Raw genomic sequence first — 23262 nt, forward strand, 5'->3', positions numbered from 1 at the left:
TCGTGTTCGCCGAACGGCTCGAACACCGCCCAAAACAGCTCGAATTTGAGATTGGCGAACAGTTCGAGTAGAACAACGCTCATCTCTAGTAATGAGCATCTGCTGTCATTTGTTATGCTCTCCAGTTCCTAATTTTTCGAGCCCAGTTTAGTCACTTGGCCTTGTTAACCAAGGTATAGTTTTTGGCTACAGTTCTCCCATTAAATCTCTTCTGGTCAGACCTTTCTGAACACTAGTTGGTTGTAGCTAGGTCCCGCTGGTTGCAGCCCGGTCTGAGTTGATAACTCTGCTGCACGCCTCCCTAGTTTAAAGCAAAGTAATCATGATGTGTATTTCATCTGCCGTAGTAAGTTTCTTCGGCCAAGCACTGCATCTACGGTCCATAACGTTGCCCATTTATTGTCATCCTCAATGTTGAGAAACAGGCAGATATTAATCCATCATGCAATACCAACAGGAAGACATCTGACTGGTATCAAATTTATTCTGCAGCTGGACAACAACCCAAAATATACAACCTATGTCATTATGAAACATCTTCAGTGTAAAAAAGAGCAAGAAGTCCTGGAAGGGATGATATGACCCTACCGAGCCCTCATCTCAATATCTTTGAGCTTTTCTGGGATTACTTGAAGAGATCATGAAGACATATACACAACACAAACAGAAATCTGCTATCACTATTTGCATTATAGCTCTTTTGTAATAATAATATTTTGCAATACTTATAATTTTTTTTATTATACAAAGCCTGTACTTGTGATTTATGTGACACATATTGTCAATAGTTGTAAATATTCCATGTGCATTTTCAACATTTGTGTAGTGGCAATTACATAGATGAGAGGTAAAAAGCGACACCACTGTGAACAGAAAAGAAAAACTGCAGAGGGACAAAACACTCCCAGAGACCAAATTATGTGCTAAGTGTCTCCATTTTTTTCCTGTTATATAGAGCAGTAATGCAATTCATATTTCATATATTTCATGTTTACATGCTATAGCACTACAGAGTGCTACTTTGTTAGTTATGTATAGAGATGACTACTCTTAGTTGACACCTGTACACACCAGTTTTCTGTTTGGAAGTGACTGTTAGTCTTTTGTTATTTATATATAGGCTGTCTGACCGAGCAATCCACCCATCAGCCTGTGTGAGGGTCTCCTTAGTGTGATACAATTCTCTTGTATGAGAGAATCGTATCATAGGTGCGGAGAAAACGGAGAACTTCATTTCTCCATCTTCTCCATTGCCTGTGTCTGCTGAAATCAGACTACACTCGGATGACATCCAAGTGCAGTCCAATGTTTTACACATACCCATAAATTTGAATGCGTGGGCGTGATCCGATTTGCAGAGCCACTTGCAGCAGCATGTTGCAATTTTTTTCTCAAGCCGAATCTCATTCCCGGCACCATTTTTCTGAATCCCACCGCTGGGAGATCTAGGGCTCCTGCCTCGTACTGCCGACATTTTCCTGAAGACTACTACCAGGAGATCAATGGCTCCTGCTTTGCACCGCCGGGAAACCCCCTCCTCCCAGTCCAGAGCCCGCAGTATCGCCCCACTCCTGGCGCCGACGACTTACTGCAGCGGCGACCCTACCTCCTGTGGCCCTCTCCATCGCCACCGCTGCCCCCTCTGCAAGCTACATTCAGACTATCAGATGCAACAACCTTTTCCTCCAAAATTTGGGTGAAAAATGGCATCTTACAGTCCGAGAATTACGGTATACCTGCAGCTATTGTGATATGTACAGTACAGACCAAAAGTTTGGACACACCTTCTCATTTAAAGATTTTTCTGTATTTTCATGACTATGAAAATTGTACATTCACACTGAAGGCATCAAAACTATGAATTAACACATGTGGAATTATATACTTAACAAAAAAGTGTGAAACAACTGAAAATATGTCTTATATTCTAGGTTCTTCAAAGTAGCCACCTCTTGCTTTGATGACTGCTTTGCACACTCTTGGCATTCTCTTGATGAGCTTCAAGAGGTAGTCACCGGAAATGGTCTTCCAACAATCTTGAAGGAGATCCCAGAGATGCTTAGCACTTGTTGGCCCTTTTGCCTTCACACTGCGGTCCAGCTCACCCCAAACCATCTCGATTGGGTTCAGGTCTGGTGACTGTGGAGGCCAGGTCATCTGGCGTAGCACCCCATCACTCTCCTTCTTGGTCAAATAGCCCTTACACAGCCTGGAGGTGTAAGGGCTAAACGCAAACCGGATGGAATAGCATGCCGCTGCAAGATGCTGTGGTAGCCATGCTGGTTCAGTATGCCTTCAATTTTGAATAAATCCCCAACAGTGTCACCAGCAAAGCACCCCCACACCATCACACCTCCTCCTCCATGCTTCACAGTGGGAACCAGGCATGTAGAGTCCATCCGTTCACCTTTTCTGCGTCGCACAAAGACACGGTGGTTGGAACCAAAGATCTCAAATTTGGACTCATCAGACCAAAGCAGAGATTTCCACTGGTCTAATGTCCATTCCTTGTGTTCTTTAGCCCAAACAAGTCTCTTCTGCTTGTTGCCTGTCTTTAGCAGTGGTTTCCTAGCAGCTATTTTACCATGAAGGCGGGTGACTCGGATAAACTTATCCTCAGAAGCAGAGGTGACTCTTGGTCTTCCTTTCCTGGGGCGGTCCTCATGTGAGCCAGTTTCTTTGTAGCACTTGATGGTTTTTGCAACTGCACTTGGGGACACTTTCAAAGTTTTCCCAATTTTTCGCACTGACTGACCTTCATTTCTTAAAGTAATGATGGCCACTCGTTTTTTTTGCTTAGCTGCTTTTTTCTTGCCATAATACAAATTCTAACAGTCTATTCAGTAGGACTATCAGCTGTGTATCCACCAGACTTCTGCACAACACAACTGATGGTCCCAACCCCATTTATAAGGCAAGAAATCCCACTTATTAAACCTGACAGGGCACACCTGTGAAGTGAAAACTATTTCCGGTGACTACTTCTTGAAGCTCATCAAGAGAATGCCAAGAGTGTGCAAAGCAGTCATCAAAGCAAAAGGTGGCTACTTTGAAGAACCTAGAATATAAGACATATTTTCAGTTGTTTCACACTTTTTTGTTAAGTATATAATTCCACATGTGTTAATTCATAGTTTTGATGCCTTCAGTGTGAATGTACAATTTTGATAGTCATGAAAATACAGAAAAATCTTTAAATGAGAAGGTGTGTCCAATCTTTTAGTCTGTACTGTATGTATATGGGCATGTTATTGTATGTTTTAGATTATGTTGATGTATTTATTATTTATTATACATGTATTTTAATCTATAATATAATCATAGAAGAGTGTCTCTGTTCGAAGCCTCGATAGACTCCGCATGCGTGACGCGCAGTCTGGCTCCAGACAGAAGCAGGCATCCAGCCGTTACAGGTAAGAGGAGGTGTATGGCGCCGGAGAACGCGCGGTATGCGTAGATACTGAACGCTTACCGCGGATCTCCGGCGCCATACTTACATACTTACCTGACCGGTAGCAGCGTTACCGCGGCGCCTCTCTTCGCTGGAGACCGGGGGCGGAGTGAAGGCGTCGGACCGGCACGTGCGCATAGCGCTATCCGGCGCAATTTTACTGAAGACACATTTACAGTGTGTCTTCAGCAAAATTGTGCCGGACAGCGCGGTGCTCCAGCGCTGCACTCCTCCCCCGGCCTCCGGCAGAAGAGGACGCAGCAGCGCTGGAGTACAGAGAAGAAAGGTGAGTATAACTGTTTATTTTTTTTGTATGTGTGTACAGTGTGAAAGGGATGAGGGGGCCACACATACCAGGATTGGGGTGAGGGGTACCACACATAACAGGATTGTGGGGTGAGGGGTACCACGCATACCAGGATTGGGGGTGAGGGGTACCACGCATACCGAGATTGGGGGTGAGGGGTACCACGCATACCGGGATTGGGGATGAGGGTGCCACGCATACCGGGATTGGGGATGAGGGGTGCCACGCATACCGGGATTGGGGATGAGGGGTGCCACGCATACCGGGATTGGGGATGAGGGTGTGCCATGCATACCAGGATTGGGGGTGAGGGGTGCCACGCATACCGGGATTGGGGATGAGGGGTTCCACGCATACCGGGATTGGGGATGAGGGTGTGCCATGCATACCAGGATTGGGGGTGAGGGGTGCCACGCATACCGGGATTGGGGATGAGGGGTGCCACGCATACCGGGATTAGGGATGAGGGGTGCCACACATACAAGGATTGGGGATGAGGGGTACCACACATGCCGGGATTGGGGATGAGGGGTGCCACGCATACCGGGATTGGGGATGAGGGATGGAGTGCAATGCATACTGGGATGAGGGATGGGGTACCATGCATACCAGGATGAGGGATACCATACACACCAGGATAGGGATGAGGGGGCCACACATAACAGGATTGTGGGGTGAGGGGTACCACACATACCAGGATTGGGGGTGAGGGGTACCACTCATACTAGGATTAGGAGTGAGGGGTACCACGCATACCAGGATTGGGGGTGAGGGGTACCACGCATACCAGGATTGGGGAGTGAGGGGTACCACACATACCAGGATAGGGATGAGGGGTGCCACGCATACCGGGATTGGGGGTGAGGGGTGCCACGCATAATGGGATTGGGGGTGAGGGGTGCCACGCATACCGGAATTAGGGGTGAGGGGTGCCACGCTTACCGGGATTGGGGCTGAGGGGTGCCACGCTTACCGGGAATGGGGGGAGGGGTGCCACGCCTGCAAGGATTGCGGATGAGGGGTGCCACGCATACCGGGATTGGGGAGATGAGGGGTGCCACGCATACCGGTATTGGGGGGATGAGTGCTGCCACGCATACCGGGATTGGGGGGGGATGAGGGCTGCCACGCATACCGGGATTGGGGGGGGGTGAGGGGTGCCACACATACCGGGATTGGGGGGATGAGGGGTGCCACGCATACCGGGATTGGGGGGATGAGGGGTGCCACACATACCGGGATTGGGGGGATGAGGGGTGCCACGCACACCGGGATTCGGATGAGGGGGCCATGCACACCAGGATGAGGAATACCATGCATACCAGGATAGGGATGAGGTATGGGGTACCACGCATACCAGGATTGGGGTGAGGGGTACCAAGCATACCAGGATTGGGGTGAGGGGTACCACGCATACCAGGATTTGGGTGAGGGGTACCACGCATACCAGGATTGGGGTGAGGGGTACCACACATACCAGGAATGGGGTGAGGGGTACCACACATACCAGGATTGGGGTGAGGGGTACCACACATACCAGGATTGGGGTGAGGGGTACCACACATACCAGTATAGGATGGTGGGGACAGGATGGGGGCAGCACAAATACCAGGAGGGGGGCAGCACATACCAGCATGAGAAACCATATGCAAATAAAAATGCTCGCCACCCGGGCGTAGAACGGGTGGTTCAATAGCTAGTAATGATATATTCTCATAATCACTTCGCATTTAAGTATATGGCTTTTGCACTATGTCAATTGCTTGAAAAAGGTTCACATTTTTGGAACTGAAACGTCGCCACAATGGGCCAATAAAATAATAACTGTTATGTTCTGCTACCAGAGCTAAGGAAAGAGAGGAGATCTGTCCCTACGATAGAACTCAGCTTAATCCCTACGATGTAACAGGGGACCTGATCCTGCGATCAGACCTGCTAAAGTCCTAAGCTAGTCTGTACGGAGACCTATAGATGTGGGGAAGGAATCCCTACAAGTACTAAGGACTGGGAGGAATATGGGACACCTCCTAACAGAAATAGTAGCAGACAGACGAACAAACAAAATATATAGAACATAGAGGTCAGTAGACCAAGCAAACTAACAGAGCAAGACACAGAGCACAGGCTAGCTAGAAAGTAGATATACAATGGAGTCCAGCAAAGCCAGAAGGGCGGAGCAGGCTTAAATAGGCCAACAAGGTCATGTGACCAGCAAAGGAAAAAAAACCTAAGAGCAAGGTTCTAACAGTACCCCCCCTTCTAAGAGGATCCTCCGGATCCCCTAGGACCAGGCTTATCAGGAAATCTCCTGTGAAACGCTCTGATAAGTCTGGACGCGGAAACATCATCCGACCTCACCCAAGAGTTATCCTCGGGTCCGAAACCTTTCCAGGCCACAAGATACTGCAAACTACCTCTATACAGTCTAGAGTTAAGGATGCGAGAAATTTCATATTCCCCGTCCTCCACCACCGGAGGAACAGAGGCAGAGGCGTCACAATCCGATACAACAGCTTTTTTCAACAGAGAGACATGAAATACCGGATTAATTCTCCAGGAGGTAGGAACCTCCAACCTAACAGCAGATTGGTTGACAACCTGAAGCACCTTAAAGGGCCCTACAAACTTGGGACCCAATTTCTTAGAAGGAATCCTCAACCGCAGATTCCTAGAGGACAACCAAACCATGTCACCAACAGCGAACAAAATCTCCTGTCGTTTCCTATCAAAGTAGTCCTTAGATTTTCTGTTGGCCTCCTGAAGATTACCACGCACATCCGTCCAAACTCTCTCCAAATCACCGGAAAAATTCTCCTCCTCAGGCACGGCAGATCCCAACTTGGAGAACGACCCAAACGACGGATGTCTCCCAGAACAACAAAAAAAAGGCGAACAACCAGCAGAAGAAGATGTATGATTGTTCAGAGCAAATTCAGCAAGTGGCAGAAACTCAGACCACCCCTCTTGATTGTCTGCCACAAAACAACGCAAGAACTGCTCAACATCCTGGTTTTTCCTTTCTGTCTGGCCATTAGATTCAGGATGATATCCGGACGAGAACGATAAATGAACTCCCAACCTGTCACAAAAGGCACGCCAAAAACGAGCCACGAACTGAGGACCCCTATCAGAAACAATGTCAGTAGGAACGCCATGGAGTCTGACAATTTCCTTGACAAAGGCCTTAGCGAGAGTTTTAGCGCAGGGCAGTTTGACAAAGGGAACCAAGTGACACATCTTGCTAAAACGGTCCACGACCACCCAGATGACAGTAAAACCCTCAGAGGGGGGAAGGTCAGTTATAAAGTCAATAGCCAAATGTGTCCAAGGAGCACTGGGAACCTCCAAAGTACAAAGCAACCCCGCAGCAGGAGTATGTGAGGACTTAGATCTAGCACATATAGTACATTGACGCACCCACTTAATGACTTCCTTCTGCCATCCAGGCCACCAAAAACTGCGACCCACCAGTCTCTTGGTCTCAGAGATTCCGGGATGACCTGCCAACCGAGATTCGTGACACTCAACAAACAAATCTCTCCTAAAGGTCCCAGGCACAAACAACCTCCCATGAGGAGTGTTAGAAGGGGCATTCTCCTGTGCTTTAAGAATCTCATTTTCCAAAACGGAGTCCAAAGCAGCTATCACAACACCTTCTTGTAAAATGTTCTCCTCTTTCTCAGCACCGACTATGGGAGAAAAACTGCGAGACAAGGCATCCGCCTTAACATTCTTAGTACCAGGGATGTAAGTAACGGAGAAATTAAACCGCGAGAAAAACAGTGCCCACCTAGCCTGACGGGCATTCAGGCGCTTGGCAGCATCAAGATATATCAGATTTTTATGATCCGTAAGAACCTGAACGGGAAATTCCGCACCTTCCAAGAAGTGGCGCCAGTGTTCAAATGCGAGTTTAATAGCCAATAATTCCCAATTACCAATATCGTAATTCAGTTCAGTCTCCGAAAAAATTTTTGAAAAAAAGGCACAGGGATGTAATCCATCCCCGTTATCCTGAGACAATACTGCGCCAACCCCCACAGAGGAAGCATCAACCTCAACCAAAAACGGCCTAGTAACATCAGGCTGCATAAGGATGGGAGCAGAGGTGAACCTCTCCTTGAGATACACAAAAGCTTCAGTGGCCTCAGAAGACCACTGAACCGCATCAGCACCTTTCCTGGTGAGATCAGTCAAAGGTTTGACAATACTAGAAAATTTTTTTATGAATTTTCTGTAGTAATTGGCGAAACCCAAAAACCTCTGTATCGATTTCAAACCAATAGGCCTAGGCTATTCCTGCACAGCCTGAACCTTAACCGGATCCATCTCAAAACCTTTGCTGGAGATAATGTAGCCCAAAAAACGAATTCTCTGTACAGCGAACTCACATTTCTCCAGCTTAGCAAAAAGCGAATTGTCCATTAATAACTGTAATACTTCACGCACGCTTCGCCAATGAGACTCCAGATCCGGCGAATAAATCAAAATGTCATCCAAATACACAACCACATTTTTGCCGATCAAAGGTCTAAGGATGTCATTAATCAGATTCTGAAAAAATGCAGGAGCATTAGTAAGACCAAAAGGCATAACCAGATTCTCAAAATGACCCACAGGAGTGTTAAAAGCAGTCTTCCATTCGTCACCCTCCTTCATGCGCAACAGATTGTATGCCCCCTTAAGGTCAATTTTAGAGAACCACTTGGCCCCCATTAACTGGTTAAACAGATCAGGAATCAATGGCAGTGGGTAAGGATTGCGTACAGTAATTTTGTTAATCTCACGAAAATCAAGACAAGGACGTAAACCGCCGTCCTTTTTTTTTACAAAAAAAAATCCAACCGCCACAGGAGACTTAGAGGGCCTAATGTGACCGGCGGCCAAACTTGTCTGTATGTATTCCTCCAAAGCCTTCCTCTCAGGAATAGTAAGGTTAAATAAACGACTTTTAGGAAGAGTCGCTCCAGGGACAAATTCAATAGAACAATCATAGTCTCTATGGGGAGGCAAAACCTGCGATTCCTTCTCAGAAAAAACTCTCCAAAAATCCTGAATAGGAACAGGCAATTCTCCCCTATCCAAAGCTGCAATACGCCCGTTACAACACTTGTCATAACATTTATGGCTCCAGGATTTAATTTCACTGGTAGACCAATCCAGTACAGGATTGTGAAATTTTAACCAGGGCAATCCCAATATTACTGGAGAAGGCAAGTTATTCAACACTACCAAATCCAATTTCTCATGGTGAACACCATTAATAGTGAGAGGAAATTCACAGACCTTGAGAGTAATATTCTTCAAAGGGGAACCATCCACAGAAACCACAGCAATGGGGGATGATAAAGGTTCAGGTTTTAAATTGAGTCTTTCCACGAATCCCCCATCAATTACATTCAGAGTAGACCCGCAATCAACAAACACCCGAAATTCCATTAATTTTTTCTGAGCAATCGTGGAAGCAGCTAAAAATATACCCTTGGAATTTAAACAAGCAATACGGGCGTGACTGACCATTTTTTTTTCTTTCTTCATACGAAGCTCACAACCTTTAATCAAATGACCAGATTTTCCGCAATAGAAACACAAGCCTTCAGAAAATCGACGGTCTTTTTCTTGAGAGCGAGGTGCCACCGATCCAATCTCAATCGGTTCACCACTGTTAGTACACACATTCTCATAACCAGAAACTAACATAGCAGAGGATTTGCTCTCATTAACCCTTGCACGCAGTCTTCTATCCACCCGTATAGCTAATTGCATAGCCTGTTGCAAATCTTCAGGTGTAGGATAAGCAATTAGCAGGTCTTTAACCCTTTCACTGAGCCCAGCAAGAAATAGACTTTTCAGAGCAGAATCGTTCCACCCTGTTTGAGTAGACCAACGACGGAAATGAGTACAATATTTTTCCACATTACCTGATCCCTGTTTTAAACGTCTCAACTCAGTCTCAGCTGATGCGACACGGTCAGGATCATCATATAATAGTCCCAAAGCAGAAAAAAAACTATCCACTGATCTGAAGCATGTATCACTAGGTTGCAAAGAAAAGGCCCACTCCTGAGGCTCTTTGCGCAAAAGTGACATTATGAACCCTACGCGCTGGGATTCATCCCCAGAGGACTTAGGTCTCAAACGAAAATACAATAAGCAAGCATTTTTAAATGAAAAAAATTCTCGGTGTTCACCAAAAAATAAATCCGGCAAACATACCTTAGGCTCCAAGAAATGTGCTCCAGGACAGTTACTCACGTGCTGACGGAGCTCGGCCACCTCCAGAGAGAGTCCCTGCCGGCGATGAACCAAATCCTGAACCGACACCATGATGGAACAGAAAAATCTTTCCTTAGAGAATTTGCTGGCTGGACTTACTGTTATGTTCTGCTACCAGAGCTAAGGAAAGAGAGGAGATCTGTCCCTACGATAGAACTCAGCTTATTCCCTACGATGTAACAGGGGACCTGATCCTGCGATCAGACCTGCTAAAGTCCTAAGCTAGTCTGTACGGAGACCTATAGATGTGGGGAAGGAATCCCTACAAGTACTAAGGACTGGGAGGAATATGGGACACCTCCTAACAGAAATAGTAGCAGACAGACGAACAAACAAAATATATAGAACATAGAGGTCAGTAGACCAAGCAAACTAACAGAGCAAGACACAGAGCACAGGCTAGCTAGAAAGTAGATATACAATGGAGTCCAACAAAGCCAGAAGGGCGGAGCAGGCTTAAATAGGCCAACAAGGTCATGTGACCAGCAAAGGAAAAAAAACCTAAGAGCAAGGTTCTAACAATAACTTTTTTACACTATTTTAGTTTAATGGCTCCAGTTGCTTTTTATATGTGGATGGCTTGGTTCTTCTTGCCAGGGAGGCTTTGCACCCTCATCACCCCTTTGGTGCTGCTCTATTTTTGTTCTCTCTCTCTGTCTCTCTTTGTCTCCTTCTCTCTGTTTCTCTCTGTCTCTCTTTGTCTCTCTCTGTTTCTCTCTGTCTTTCTTTGTCTCTCTCTGTTTCTCTCTGTCTCTCTTTGTCTCTCTCTCTCTCTCTGTTTCTCTCTGTCTCTCTTTGTCTCTCTCTCTGTTTCTCTCTGTCTCTTTGTCTCTCTCTCTGTCTCTCCTTGTCTCTCTCTCTCTGTTTCTCTTTGTCTCTCTCTCTCTGTTTCTCTGTCTCTCTTTGTCTCTCTTTCTCTCTGTTTCTCTCTGTCTCTCTTCGTCTCTCTCTCTCTGTTTCTCTGTCTCTTTCTCTCTCTCTCTGTTTCTCTTTGTCTCTCTCTCTGTTTCTCTGTCTCTCTTTGCCTCTCTCTTTCTGTTTCTCTCTGTCTCTCTTTGTCTCTCTCTTTCTTTCTCTCTCTGTCTCTCTTTCTCTCTGTCTCTCTTTGTCTCTCTCTCTGTCTCTCTCTGTCTCTCTTTGTCTCTCTCTCTGTTTGTCTCTGTCTCTCTTTGTCTCTCTCTCTGTCTCTCTTTGTCTCTCTCTCTCTGTCTCTCTTTGTCTCTCTCTCTCTGTCTCTCTGTCTCTCTTTGTCTCTCTCTCTGTTTCTCTCTGTCTCTCTGTTTCTCTCTGTCTCTCTTTGTCTCTCTCTCTCTGTCTCTCTTTGCCTCTCTCTTTCTGTTTCTCTCTGTCTCTCTTTGTCTCTCTCTTTCTTTCTCTCTCTGTCTCTCTTTGTCTCACTCTGTTTCTCTCTGTCTCTCTTTGTCTCTCTCTCTGTCTCTCTCTATCTCTCTTTGTCTCTTTCTCTCTGTTTCTCTCTGTCTCTCTTTGTCTCTCTCTCTGTCTCTCTTTGTCTCTCTCTGTCTCTCTTTGTCTCTCTCTCTCTGTCTCTCTTTGTCTCTCTCTCTCTGTTTCTCTCTGTTTCTCTCTGTCTCTCTTTGTCTCTCTCTCTCTGTCTCTCTTTGTCTCTCTCTGTTTCTCTCTGTCTCTCTTTGTCTCTCTCTCTGTTTCTCTCTGTCTCTCTTTGTCTCTCTCTCTCTGTTTCTCTGTCTCTCTTTGTCTCTCTCTCTCTGTTTCTCTCTGTCTCTCTCTCTGTTTCTCTGTCTCTCTTTGTCTCTCTCTCTCTGTTTCTCTCTGTCTCTCTTCGTCTCTCTCTGTTTCTGTCTCTCTTTGTCTCCCTCTCTCTGTTTCTCTTTGTCTCTCTCTCTGTTTCTCTGTCTCTCTTTGTCTCTCTCTCTCTGTTTCTCTTTGTCTCTCTCTCTGTTTCTCTGTCTCTCTTTGTCTCTCTCTCTCTGTTTCTCTCTGTCTCTCTTCATCTCTCTCTCTGTTTCTCTGTCTCTCTTTGTCTCCCTCTCTCTGTTTCTCTTTGTCTCTCTCTCTGTTTCTCTCTGTCTCTCTTCGTCTCTCTCTCTCTGTCTCTCTTTGCCTCTCTCTTTCTGTTTCTCTCTGTCTCTCTTTGTCTCTCTCTTTCTTTCTCTCTCTGTCTCTCTTTGTCTCACTCTGTTTCTCTCTGTCTCTCTTTGTCTCTCTCTCTGTCTCTCTCTATCTCTCTTTGTCTCTTTCTCTCTGTTTCTCTCTGTCTCTCTTTGTCTCTCTCTCTGTCTCTCTTTGTCTCTCTCTCTGTCTCTCTCTGTCTCTCTTTGTCTCTCTCTCTCTGTCTCTCTCTGTCTCTCTTTGTCTCTTTCTCTCTGTTTCTCTCTGTCTCTCTTTGTCTCTCTCTCTGTCTCTCTTTGTCTCTCTCTCTGTCTCTCTCTGTCTCTCTTTGTCTCTCTCTCTCTGTCTCTCTCTGTCTCTCTTTGTCTCTCTCTCTCTGTTTCTCTCTGTTTCTCTCTGTCTCTCTTTGTCTCTCTCTCTGTCTCTCTTTGTCTCTCTCTGTTTCTCTCTGTCTCTCTTTGTCTCTCTCTGTTTCTCTCTGTCTCTCTTTGTCTCTCTCTCTCTCTGTTTCTCTGTCTCTCTTTGGCTCTCTCTCTCTGTTTCTCTCTGTCTCTCTCTCTGTTTCTCTGTCTCTCTTTGTCTCTCTCTCTCTGTTTCTCTCTGTCTCTCTTCGTCTCTCTCTCTGTTTCTGTCTCTCTTTGTCTCCCTCTCTCTGTTTCTCTTTGTCTCTCTCTCTGTTTCTCTGTCTCTCTTTGTCTCTCTCTCTCTGTTTCTCTTTGTCTCTCTGTTTCTCTGTCTCTCTTTGTCTCTCTCTCTCTGTTTCTCTCTCTGTTTCTCTGTCTCTCTTTGTCTCCCTCTCTCTGTCTCTCTTTGTCTCTCTCTCTCTGTTTCTCTCTGTCTCTCTTCGTCTCTCTCTCTGTTTCTCTTTGTCTCTCTCTCTGTTTCTCTGTCTCTCTTTGCCTCTGTCTTTCTGTTTCTCTCTGTCTCTTTGTCTCTCTCTTTCTGTCTCTCTCTGTCTCTCTCTGTCTCTCTTTGTGTCTCTCTCTCTCTGTCTCTCTCTGTCTCTCTTTGGCTCCCTCTCACTCTCTCATGTCAAACAGAAATCTGCTATCACCATTTGCAATACCGCTCTTTTTTAATAATAATATTTTGTGATACTTATCATTTATACAAAGCCTGTACTTGTGATTTATGTGTCACATATTGTCAATAGTTGTAAATGTTCCATGTGCATTTTCATCATTTGTGTAATGGCAATTACATAGATCTTTTATCACATATTTATAGCGTACAAATAGTGAAGTAAACAAATACAAAGATTTCACTCATACCAGGCCTGGACAATAATAAAGCAAATAATGTAGCACAAATGTTTGGCAATTCTGTGTTTGCATGTCTTGTGCTTTTAGTAATCCATTGTCATTGAGTTTTTGACAACTCCAAGTTTTCATATCCATGACATGTTTTCCTTCATATAACCTGTCCTCATGTTTGACATGATACAGGTGTGTTTGTGTATTTTTTTTTACCAGCATATATCAATTTCTTTGAATTTGTACCGATGTTTTTGCACCTGGGTCATTTTAGAAAGATTATATCCATCTTTTAGAAAAATTATGGAAAACAAATATTTTTGCCTATGTGTAAACTATAATCAGTGAAATTCAATCTGTAATTTTTAATTTTGTATTTATTATTAGGCAATGAGATGAATATAAGTATAAAAAAGAATGTGTTCATATGTTAAACACAATTTATTTATGTGACAGTTCTAATACAATGTCTTGTAAAACACTAATATAAAAAAACTGACCAGCACCTCCAAACAGAATAAGACAAGTATGAACAGGTACAAGCTGCAACAACTATTCAGTATAACCAAGAAAATACAGCTGCACTCTGAAATGTTATAATATGAAGACATTAAAAAAACACTTTACTAGGGCATGTATGGTAACAAAAAGTGTCCTCCAATGTTTCATCTAAGTGTTTTCAGCCAGTGGGTGGAAAAGTTAGGGGGCTGGCAGAAAAGGCTTGCCAATCTAGTCCGATCCCACACAACAGCTTCTGTTACACAAATTGCAGAGGAAGTTAATACTGGCTATGAATGAAAGTTGCCCAGCCGCACCATGAATCACAGCTTACTGTGTGTGGGTGTTTCACCCATGTCCCGGGTATCCTGGGCTCTGCTTCCTTCACCTCAGTCCACTGCCTTTTGTTGTGCTCCACATCAGGTTTTGCATGTTGGCTCAGTAGGTTCACCTCCCTAATCTTATTTAAGGAGGCCAAGTGAGACACACACCTGAGTTTTAGGATTTAGACTTCAGAGTCCAGTTTGTGTTGTAACTTCCATTCACCTCTACTGGATTCCACTTCATTTGTCGTACTGCTTCTGTGATTGCTGTCTATCCAAGTCCACACAATTCCCCGTGTCCTTGAGGAAGCTATAAATAAATAGATATTGCAGAAAGAGTGCACTAAATGTGCAATAAATGGCAAATAGGCACTGTGCTTCTTTGCCATTCAGTGCCTCAATGGGGCATTTCGTTACTGTCCTGCTTTCTACTGGGTCTACAGAAAAAAATGCCCACTTTGCTGCCTGAAGGAAGTTCCTCAGTCCATGCTGAACTGAAGCAGGGGATTCAAAGGGAATAAAGATAGAGAGGCTCCTCTGCTTGGTAGCCCACCTTTTATTTCGACCTGAATTGCATGATAACATTATCGGTCTGCATCAATACAGTAAGACGCAAGACTGGGGATGTTGAGGCAGTGAAGGTTGTGGCAAGGTAAAGGCTCAACAGCGGGCCAATTAAGCTAATCACACTCGGCTCAAACTCTGTCAGAGTGTGAGCCGAGTGTCACCTTACTCTGACTTGATTGTCTCACCTGAGAGAATCGTATCACAGGTGCGGAGAAGATGAAGCACTTCATTTCTCCATCTTCTCCATTGTCTCTGTGCTCATACATCGAACTACACTCGAATGACATCTGAGTGCAGTCCTATGTTTCACACTCACCCATAGGCTTGTATGCGTGCACATGGTCCAATTTGTGGAGCCACTCGCAGCATGCTGCTATTATTATCTCATGCAGAATCTCACTGTCACATAGCAAAACATTGGGCCAAGTGATATGCGATAAAACATCGGATAGCAGTCAGCCATGTTATACAATAGTGTAAGCGAGCCCTAAGAGTAAGTCATTTGCACCTTGTTGTCTCCCCCATTGTAGTCTGGCAGTCAGTTCTATCTGGGACCGCACATATTCAATTTCACACTATCAATACCAGTATTTTCAGGTAATCTTAGGGTCTTCAATATATAAAATCTTTTTGATTCCAGAACCAGCAAAAAAACTGCTCTTTATTTATTTATTTATTTTTTAAATCTCTCATATTTTAGGAAAAACACCCAAATTTCAAACATTGATGTTTAGAGACTATAAAATAAACAGCACAGATTTTCTGTCAGTATTTATGCATCAGCTATAAGGCCACATTCACACGTTCAGTATTTGGTCAGTATTTTACCTCAGTATGTGTAAGCCAAAACCAGGACTGGGTGATAAATACAGAAGTGGTGACGTGTTTCCATTATACTTTTCCTCTGCCTGTTCCACTCCTGGTTTTAGTTTACAGATACAAAAAACGGACCCAATACTGATAGTGTGCACGTGGCCTAATTGGTGGATTAATATTACTTGTAAATGAATGCAAAGGTAAAGATCAGGGGCTTTTGGGAATCTTAATTCACCAAGTCTTAGCAATCAATTCTGTTATTTTCCCTTAAAAGACATGGGTCTTATAGGGTCTTATACTGAGGGATAAGTCTGCATGGGGTTCCTTACATTTTGGACAAGCATTGAGTCTATCTGGGTTTTTTGGATATTCTGGGATATTAAATCCTTACTTAGCCAAATTAATTTATTGAAATGAGATTCCTGGTACCTATAAATGGTCTGAGTGCCAGGCACCAAGCGTCAGTAAAATTCTGAGATAAGCCTCGATTTTGAAATTCTTTTTCCCGATTTTTAAAGAGAATAGGCCACCTCTGAACCCATGACACTAATACTCAGCACAAATAGACTGATGAAAGCATATACTTCCAGAGGTATATCTCATTAAAAGAAGTAAAGCATTTGAGGGGTTCAATAAATCACAACGGTTGGGCTTCAGGAAACCCCCTCCCACCTATAATCTGGCAATGAAACAAAAAGTGAGAGGACAAGAAAGTTATATCTTGTGCATAATTCAGGAAAGGCATAGTATACGTCATACTGGTGGTGAAATAGATGTTAGACTTAGTTGATGCCCTCCACATGCCCAGAATTTGTTTAAATTTCAGATTTCTCTAGAGTGAAAGGTAATTAGTAGTAAATATGATAATTTCAGTCCTTCCATGTTTTATTTAGGCTGTTTATCCTTGTGTTATCTCTTAAAAGAGTGCAGCATCTAAAGGAGACACTTCTAGAAGAGAATCATTTTGCATACTTTTTCTGAGGCAAAGGCTCTCAAAGCTGCTGGATCTCTACTGAGAACTAAATAAATTGTCTGAAAAGAGAATCATGCTTATGAATTTCTGGAAGAAAGCAGCATGGCTCCTCACACTGGCATGCCAGGCATGTCACTCTCCACAAGGAAAAACGTTACTACTTAGATCCCACCATGTAGATAGATTTCAGGAGGGTGCCAGGGAGATCTGCCATCTATGGAAGTTTTTGACAGGTGTAAAATCAGGCAGCTCGTAGATCTGTTAGATACAATTTACTGTCAATAAATTGTGCAAAAATAAATTAACAACTAATAATAATAGCAGAAAATCTGCACAGTACAAATGGTCTAGTATTGTAAAGATTTAAAAAAAATGGGGGACTGAGTACCAGTACCCCTCCCACACTAATCATCCAATTGAAGGGGTTGTCTTAATTGGTATTGCAAGAGTTATTTCTCATGCAAATTAATGGGAGAGAATCATAGTACTGATCAGGCTGTGCCACTGCCGGTGTGCCTTCTATCAGCTGATTAGTGAGGGTAATGGGAGCCCTACTCCCTTAATCTAACTTTGATTACTTATCCTAAGAATAGAAAATCCTAGGGTCACTTTAGAAAACGATCTCTTCCATAACATCATATTAATGGCTGCTGAATAAATGCAAAAAAAATCTATACTTTTCTATAGTATGTTTACATACTATAGCTTATACTATAGCGTTACAGAGTGCAGGTTTAATTTGTTAGTTACATATAGAGTGTCTCTCTTAGCTTGCACCTGTTCACATTTGTCTTTCTGTTTGGAAGTGATGGTTAATTTTTTGATATTTGTATACACATGCCTTCTGATTGAGCACTCTATCCATCAGCCTATGGCGGTTTTAATCACAGCTTGATCCTACCTACCCATATAATTGTAGGCTTTCAGCCTGGGAGAGGTATCATATTAGGTTAGGTTCCCAGCAGAGAAGATCGCCTTGTCATTGTCTGTTGGGCACACATGAATCGGCCAATTTATGCACTAAGTATCTTAATTTTTAACTTATTTTCTCTCATTCCTTTGTCCTCTGCTGGACTGCTGTCATAAATAATCTAACATGATCGCTGTTGCCAATCAGCAGGCATTGATTTGCTGCAAGCTTCACATTTATATATAATCATAAAAAGCAAAGTTATTTTCATTTATGCAGCATCCTGGGACCATTAATAAGGGGTTGTTCAGGAATGAGCTACGCCTTTAAATGGGTTTCTATGAAATGGGATTACAATCTACAAGTGTAAAAGTTTATTGGAATGCCATAACTATGGTGTGAGGAAGACATGATGTCATGATTACTATCAATAATGTCTACATTAATCGCACGCAGAATCAGGCTGGTGTCATAGCATACACTTTGACAAAAGCCACCAAATTTGGATGAACTATTTTGGCAGAGCGAATCATGTGAAAATTACTTTTAGCTAAATTATCACCATCTGTGACTGTCGGATTCATATTTTTACAATCCACCCACTTGCATATGTGTTCAGTGATGGAGTGTATATAAATTGGTGAAAGCAAGAGTTGTAAATAGAAACATCATTTTGCTTTAACTGAACGATCACTTTGGGGTCATATAAGATGAATCATACTAAAGAATATGTTAATCTGTTCCTAGAAATCAGTCATTGGTCTTTTTAACAAAGAATACAAAATATATTTAATTTGGTTAAAGGGGTTATACAAACGTTTAAAAATGTTGTTGCAATTGTTTTCATATGCCATGCTACTAAACGTACAATTTTTCATTCAATAACAAAGTTGCTCAGATAAGTAGCACTGAGGTATGGTCACATAATCAAACTACGAAATGTCACTGTCTGTGCATCTACAGCCCTGTACAAGTAGGGCCCTCCAAAGGAATATTTTCACCACAGCTACACCCCCTGAAGTAAGCCTTACAAATGATGTGATGATGAAATCTTTCACGCATTATGTGATCATGATATTCACAAGTTGGTAGAAGCTGCAGACATACTATATAAGGTTTGGAAGGAACAAGGCAGGGATAGAATCTCTATTTTTATACGCTATAGACTATACCGTCATTCCCAGCTGGATCCACCCTATCAGTCTTCACTGTGGTGCTATCCCCCCGGAACCTAGTCAGTCATCAATCATAAGCATACAGTTTACTGCAACACAGGGAAGGCTATGAGGCAGCACAAAATAAAAAACATTTACCATAAATAGCAAGAGAGCACAAGACACAATACAGTTACTCTGCATTATATATCATACCTCAAACTATACTATCACACCTACAGTGGGTATGGAAAGTATTCAGACCCCTTTAAATTTTTCACTCTTTGTTTCATTGCAGCCATTTGGTAAATTCTAAAAAGTTCATTTTTTTTCTCATTAAAGTACACTGTGCACCCCATCTTGACTGAAAAAAAACAGAAATGTAGACATTTTTGCAAATTTCTTAAAAAAGAAAAACTGAAATATCACATGGTCATAAGTATTCAGACCCTTTGCTCAGACACTCAAATTTAAGTCACATGCTGTCCATTTGCTTGTGATCCTCCTTGAGATGGTTCTACTCCTTCATTGGAGTCCAGCTGTGTTTAATTAAACTGATAGGACTAGATTTGGAAAGGCACACACCTGTCTATATAAGACCTCACAGCTCACAGTGCATGTCAGACCAAATGAGAATCATGAGCTCAAAGGAACTGCCCAAGGAGCTCAGAGACAGAATTGTGACAAGGCACAGATCTGGCCAAGGTTACAAAAGAATTTCTGCATTACTCAAGGTTCCTAAGAGCACAGTGGCCTCCATAATCCTTAAATGAAAGAAGTTTGGGACCACTAGAAGTCTCAATAGACCTGGCCGTCCAGCCAAACTGAGCAACCGTGGGAGAAGATCCTTGGTGAGAGAGGTAAAGAAGAACCCCAAGATCACTGTTGCTGAGCTCCAGAGATGCAGTAGGGAGATTGGAGAAAGTTCCACAAAGTCAACTATCACTGCATCCCTCCACTAGTCGGGCCTTTATGGCAGAGTGGCCCGACAAAAACCTCTCCTCAGTGCAAGACATATGAAAGAGTGCATAGAATTTACTCAAAAACACATGAAGGACTCCCAGACTATGAGAAATAAGATTCTCTGGTATGATGAAACTAAGATAAAACTTTTTGGTGATAATTATAAGCAGTATGTGTGGAGAAAACCAGGCACAGATCACCAGCCCAATACAATCCCAACAGTGAAACATGGTGGTGGCAGCGTCATGATATGGGGGTGTTTTTCAGCTGCAGGGACAGGACTACTGGTTGCAATTGAAGGAAACATGAATGCGGCCAAGTACAGAGATATCCTGGATGAAAACCTCTTCAGAGTGCTCTGGACCTCAGACTTGGCCAAAGGTTCACCTTCCAACAAGACAATGACCCTAAGCACGCAGCTAAAATAACAAAGGAGTGGCTTCAGAACAACTCTGTGACCATTCTTGATGGGCCCAGCCAGAGCCCTGACCTAAACCCAATTGAGCATCTCTGGAGAGACCTGAAAATGGCTGTCCACCAACGTTCACCATCCAGCCTGATGGAACTGGAGAGGATCTGCAAGGAAGAATGGCATAGGATCCCCAAATCCAGGTGTGGAAAACTTGTTGCATCATTCCCAAGAAGACTCAAGGCTGTACTAGCTCAAAAGGGTGCTTCTACTCAATACTGAGCAAAGGGTCTGAATACTTATGACCATGTGCTATTTCAGTTTTTTTTTAATAAATTTGCAAAAATTTCTACATTTCTGTTTTTTTCAGTCAAGATGGGGTGCAGAGTGTACTTTAATGAGAAAAAAATGAACTTTTTATAATTTATCAAATGGCAGCAATGAAACAAAGAGTGAAAAATTTAAAGGGGTCTAAATACTTTCCGTACACACTGTATATACTGTATTACTAAAACAAATGACCCAACAAAGCACTAAAGACTCAGATAGGGAAAAGAAGATGGGAAAAAAGGGGATAGGGAGGGTAAATCACAGACCTGAAGATTTTTTGAGAGATAACACACTAGAAGGGGAGAGGGAAAGTAGAGGGGTATAATCCACTTCTTCATCGACATTCTGACTGCCCAAGATTAAATAGTTTCTGAGCAAGCTGTGGATGACTCTTGGATGGACATGCTCTTCCTTTAAACAAGGTCCCATAAAGATTGATCACCAGGAAATAGGCCAGAAAGGAGCTGTCATTCCTCCTTCCAATATGGCTAGCACCCTGTGTGCTAGTGCACATTGGGTCAATATAGTTACCCAGGCATGCATTTCTGATGTCAAACTCTAAGGCCTTTTAAGGCCGCTTCAAATGTCTCAGTTGCTGAGTATTCAGGTATCTATTACTTGATGCTATAATGTCCTAGCCAGGGCTCTAGTTACATTTACTCTTCAGCTGTGCTACAACCAGGCACCTGTTTATTTACTTAATTCAACTGTTCCTGTGTTCTCACCGCACATATATCTCTTGTACTATGAGGTGACTGATTATCCATACATTCAATCCATACATTCAGCTTTGCTGCAATAAAGTGAATTATTGTCTACTCAATTCTGTTGTTCCTCTGTGAATCTGCACATGCATCTCTGTTGCAACAAGGTGCCTGATTGTCTACTCATCTCTTTTGTTCCCAGCAGAATATCTAGCTCTGCTACATCAAGGTGCCTGATTCTCTTCTCAACTCTGGTATTCTTGGTTGTTATCTGTAGACCCAACTTTCTTACTTCAAATTCCTGCATTGTCTACTCAGTTCTGCCGTTCCTGTGTGCTATTTTCACATGTGCCCAGGTGCCAGGTTGTTTACTCAGCTCTGCTGTTCTTAAGTGCTATATATCCAGCTCAGCTACAAAAAAGTACTTGATACAATTCTATTGTTCCTGAGTGATATCCACACATCAATCTCTGCTACAAGGTGCTTGATTGTCTATTCAATTCTCCTGTTCCTAAGTGCTATTCTCACATTCAACTTGGCTATGACAAAGTGTCTCATTCCCCTGTCAACATTGCTGAATAAAAGGTGCCTGCATGCCTGCTGTTCTTTGCCGATTCTTGATGTTGGCCCCACATCAGAATATGCTGCATCAAGGTACTTAATTGCCTGCTCATCTCTATTTGTCATAGGTGCTGTCCAAACACTTGACTCTGCTGCATCTAGTACTTCCAGCTCAGCTAATCCATGTGCCATTCTGCATATCCAGTTCCACTGGTCCTTGATGTTCCACATGTTGTCCTACTAGTCCAGCCACAGTTAACCTGACCTATGGCTTAGCAAATCCACCTCACCAGAAGAGCCATAACAGCACCGCATGTTATGGTAGGATGTTCCTTGCTATAGAGTCTTTGCGTTCATGTTTCAGGAAGTCCAGCACGCTCTTTGCAAAGTAACAATCCCAAAAGTCCTGCAAAAATGTTTCTTCCACAAAGGGAGACAAATGCTTGAAGGGATAAAAAGCGCAAATAGGGTCTTATCTGGGTTTAAACAGTAATAAAAGAACATGCACAGTGGTGCTCACCTGGTGTGGTTTTGTGCAGAGTTAAAGGCTGATGCAGACCCACGAGCAATGGGTTAATCTGCGTTGCTGTGGAAAAAGAATAGGAGATGCAAATCCAAGTTTAAGCGGTTTAATCACGGGCAAAAATAAATAGACAAGGCATTCAAATAAAGGAGCATTAACCGGGGGAAAAAAAGGATCATGAAGGTCATTTCGAGAGTCTGGTTAAGCCTTCCGGTTTGACCAATGCACCTGCGGTGTTCCAGCATTTCATAAATGTTATTTTCCATCATTTGGTGGGGAGGTTTGTGGTGGTCTATCTGGACGATATTTTGGTTTGCTCACCTGATTTTAAGACACATCGAGGGCATGTTAATCAGGTGCTCCAGATATTAAGGGATAACAAACTATATGCCAAACTAGAAAAATGTGTTTTCGCCATTCAGGAGGTGCTGTTTTTGGGGTACTTGTTGTCATCTTCGGGTTTTCTGATGGATCCAGAGAAGATCCATGCGGTCCTTGATTGGGACTGTCCTGAGAACCTGAAGGCTCTACAACGTTTTCTGGGCTTTACTCATTTTTACCGGAAATTCATCCAAAATTACTCAGTAATTGTGAAACCCCTTACTGACATGACTAAGAAGGGGCTTGATTTTTCCAACTGGTCAGATGCCTCCCTCCAGGCTTTTTCTTCCTTAAAGAATTATTTTGCCACTGCATCTATACTCAGTCAACCCGATGTTTCCCAAACCTTTATTGTGGAAGTTGATGCGTCGGATGTGGGGGTTGGGGCTGTGTTTTCTCAGGGTCCGTCCCTGGTAAATGGCATCCATGCCCATCTTTTCTAAAAAAAATGTCTTTGGCTGAGAGAAATTATGACGTGGGTAATATAGAACTTTTGGCAATCAAATTGGCATTCGAAGAATGGCGACATTGGTTGAAGGGGGCTGTCCATCCTATTACTGTTATTACTGACCATAAGAACCGGTCATATCTCCAGTTCGCTAAATGTCTCAACATTAGGCAAGCCAGATGGTCCCTGTTTTTTACTAGGTTCAATTTTGTTGGCACTTTTTGTCCAGGGGTCAAAAATGTCAAGGCTGATGCTTTGTCTCGGAGCTTCCTTGGTGGCGGTGACCATGAGAACCCTGCCCCGATATTACAGAAGGGGGTAGTC

General features: G+C 43.3%; 2 protein-coding genes across 2 annotated transcripts in view; one reads left to right on the forward strand and one right to left on the reverse strand.

Annotated features, from left to right (window-relative positions):
• The window catches only part of CFAP299 (cilia and flagella associated protein 299), a 1014471-nt gene that overhangs the window by 160844 nt on the left and 830365 nt on the right, over positions 1-23262 (forward strand). The window lies entirely within an intron of this gene.
• Positions 10580-21817, reverse strand: LOC141165391 (uncharacterized). The gene is made up of 6 exons (XM_073650985.1): positions 21554-21817; positions 12191-12289; positions 11747-11977; positions 11435-11509; positions 10901-11167; positions 10580-10771 (listed from the first exon to the last, which is right to left on the reverse strand). The coding sequence occupies exons 1-6, from the start codon at positions 21815-21817 to the stop codon at positions 10580-10582; spliced, it is 1128 nt and encodes a 375-aa protein (XP_073507086.1).

The sequence above is a fragment of the Phyllobates terribilis genome, unplaced genomic scaffold, assembly GCF_046119375.1.
Source record: "Phyllobates terribilis strain yellow unplaced genomic scaffold, ASM4611937v1 Scaffold_1__5_contigs__length_1240528914, whole genome shotgun sequence".
Taxonomy (NCBI): Eukaryota; Metazoa; Chordata; class Amphibia; order Anura; family Dendrobatidae; genus Phyllobates; species Phyllobates terribilis.

Coding starts and splice junctions, on each gene's coding strand:
- LOC141165391 (XM_073650985.1), bottom strand. CDS start 21,817: ATGTGGAACATCAAGGACCAGTGGAACTGGATATGCAGAATGGCACAT. Junction 11,978..12,190: donor GAGAGACAGAGAGAAACAGA/GTGAGACAAAGA, acceptor AAACAGAGAGAG/AGAGACAAAGAGAGACAGAG. Junction 11,168..11,434: donor AAGAGAGACAGAGAGAAACA/GAGTGAGACAAA, acceptor AGAGACAAAGAG/AGACAGAGAGAGACAGAGAG.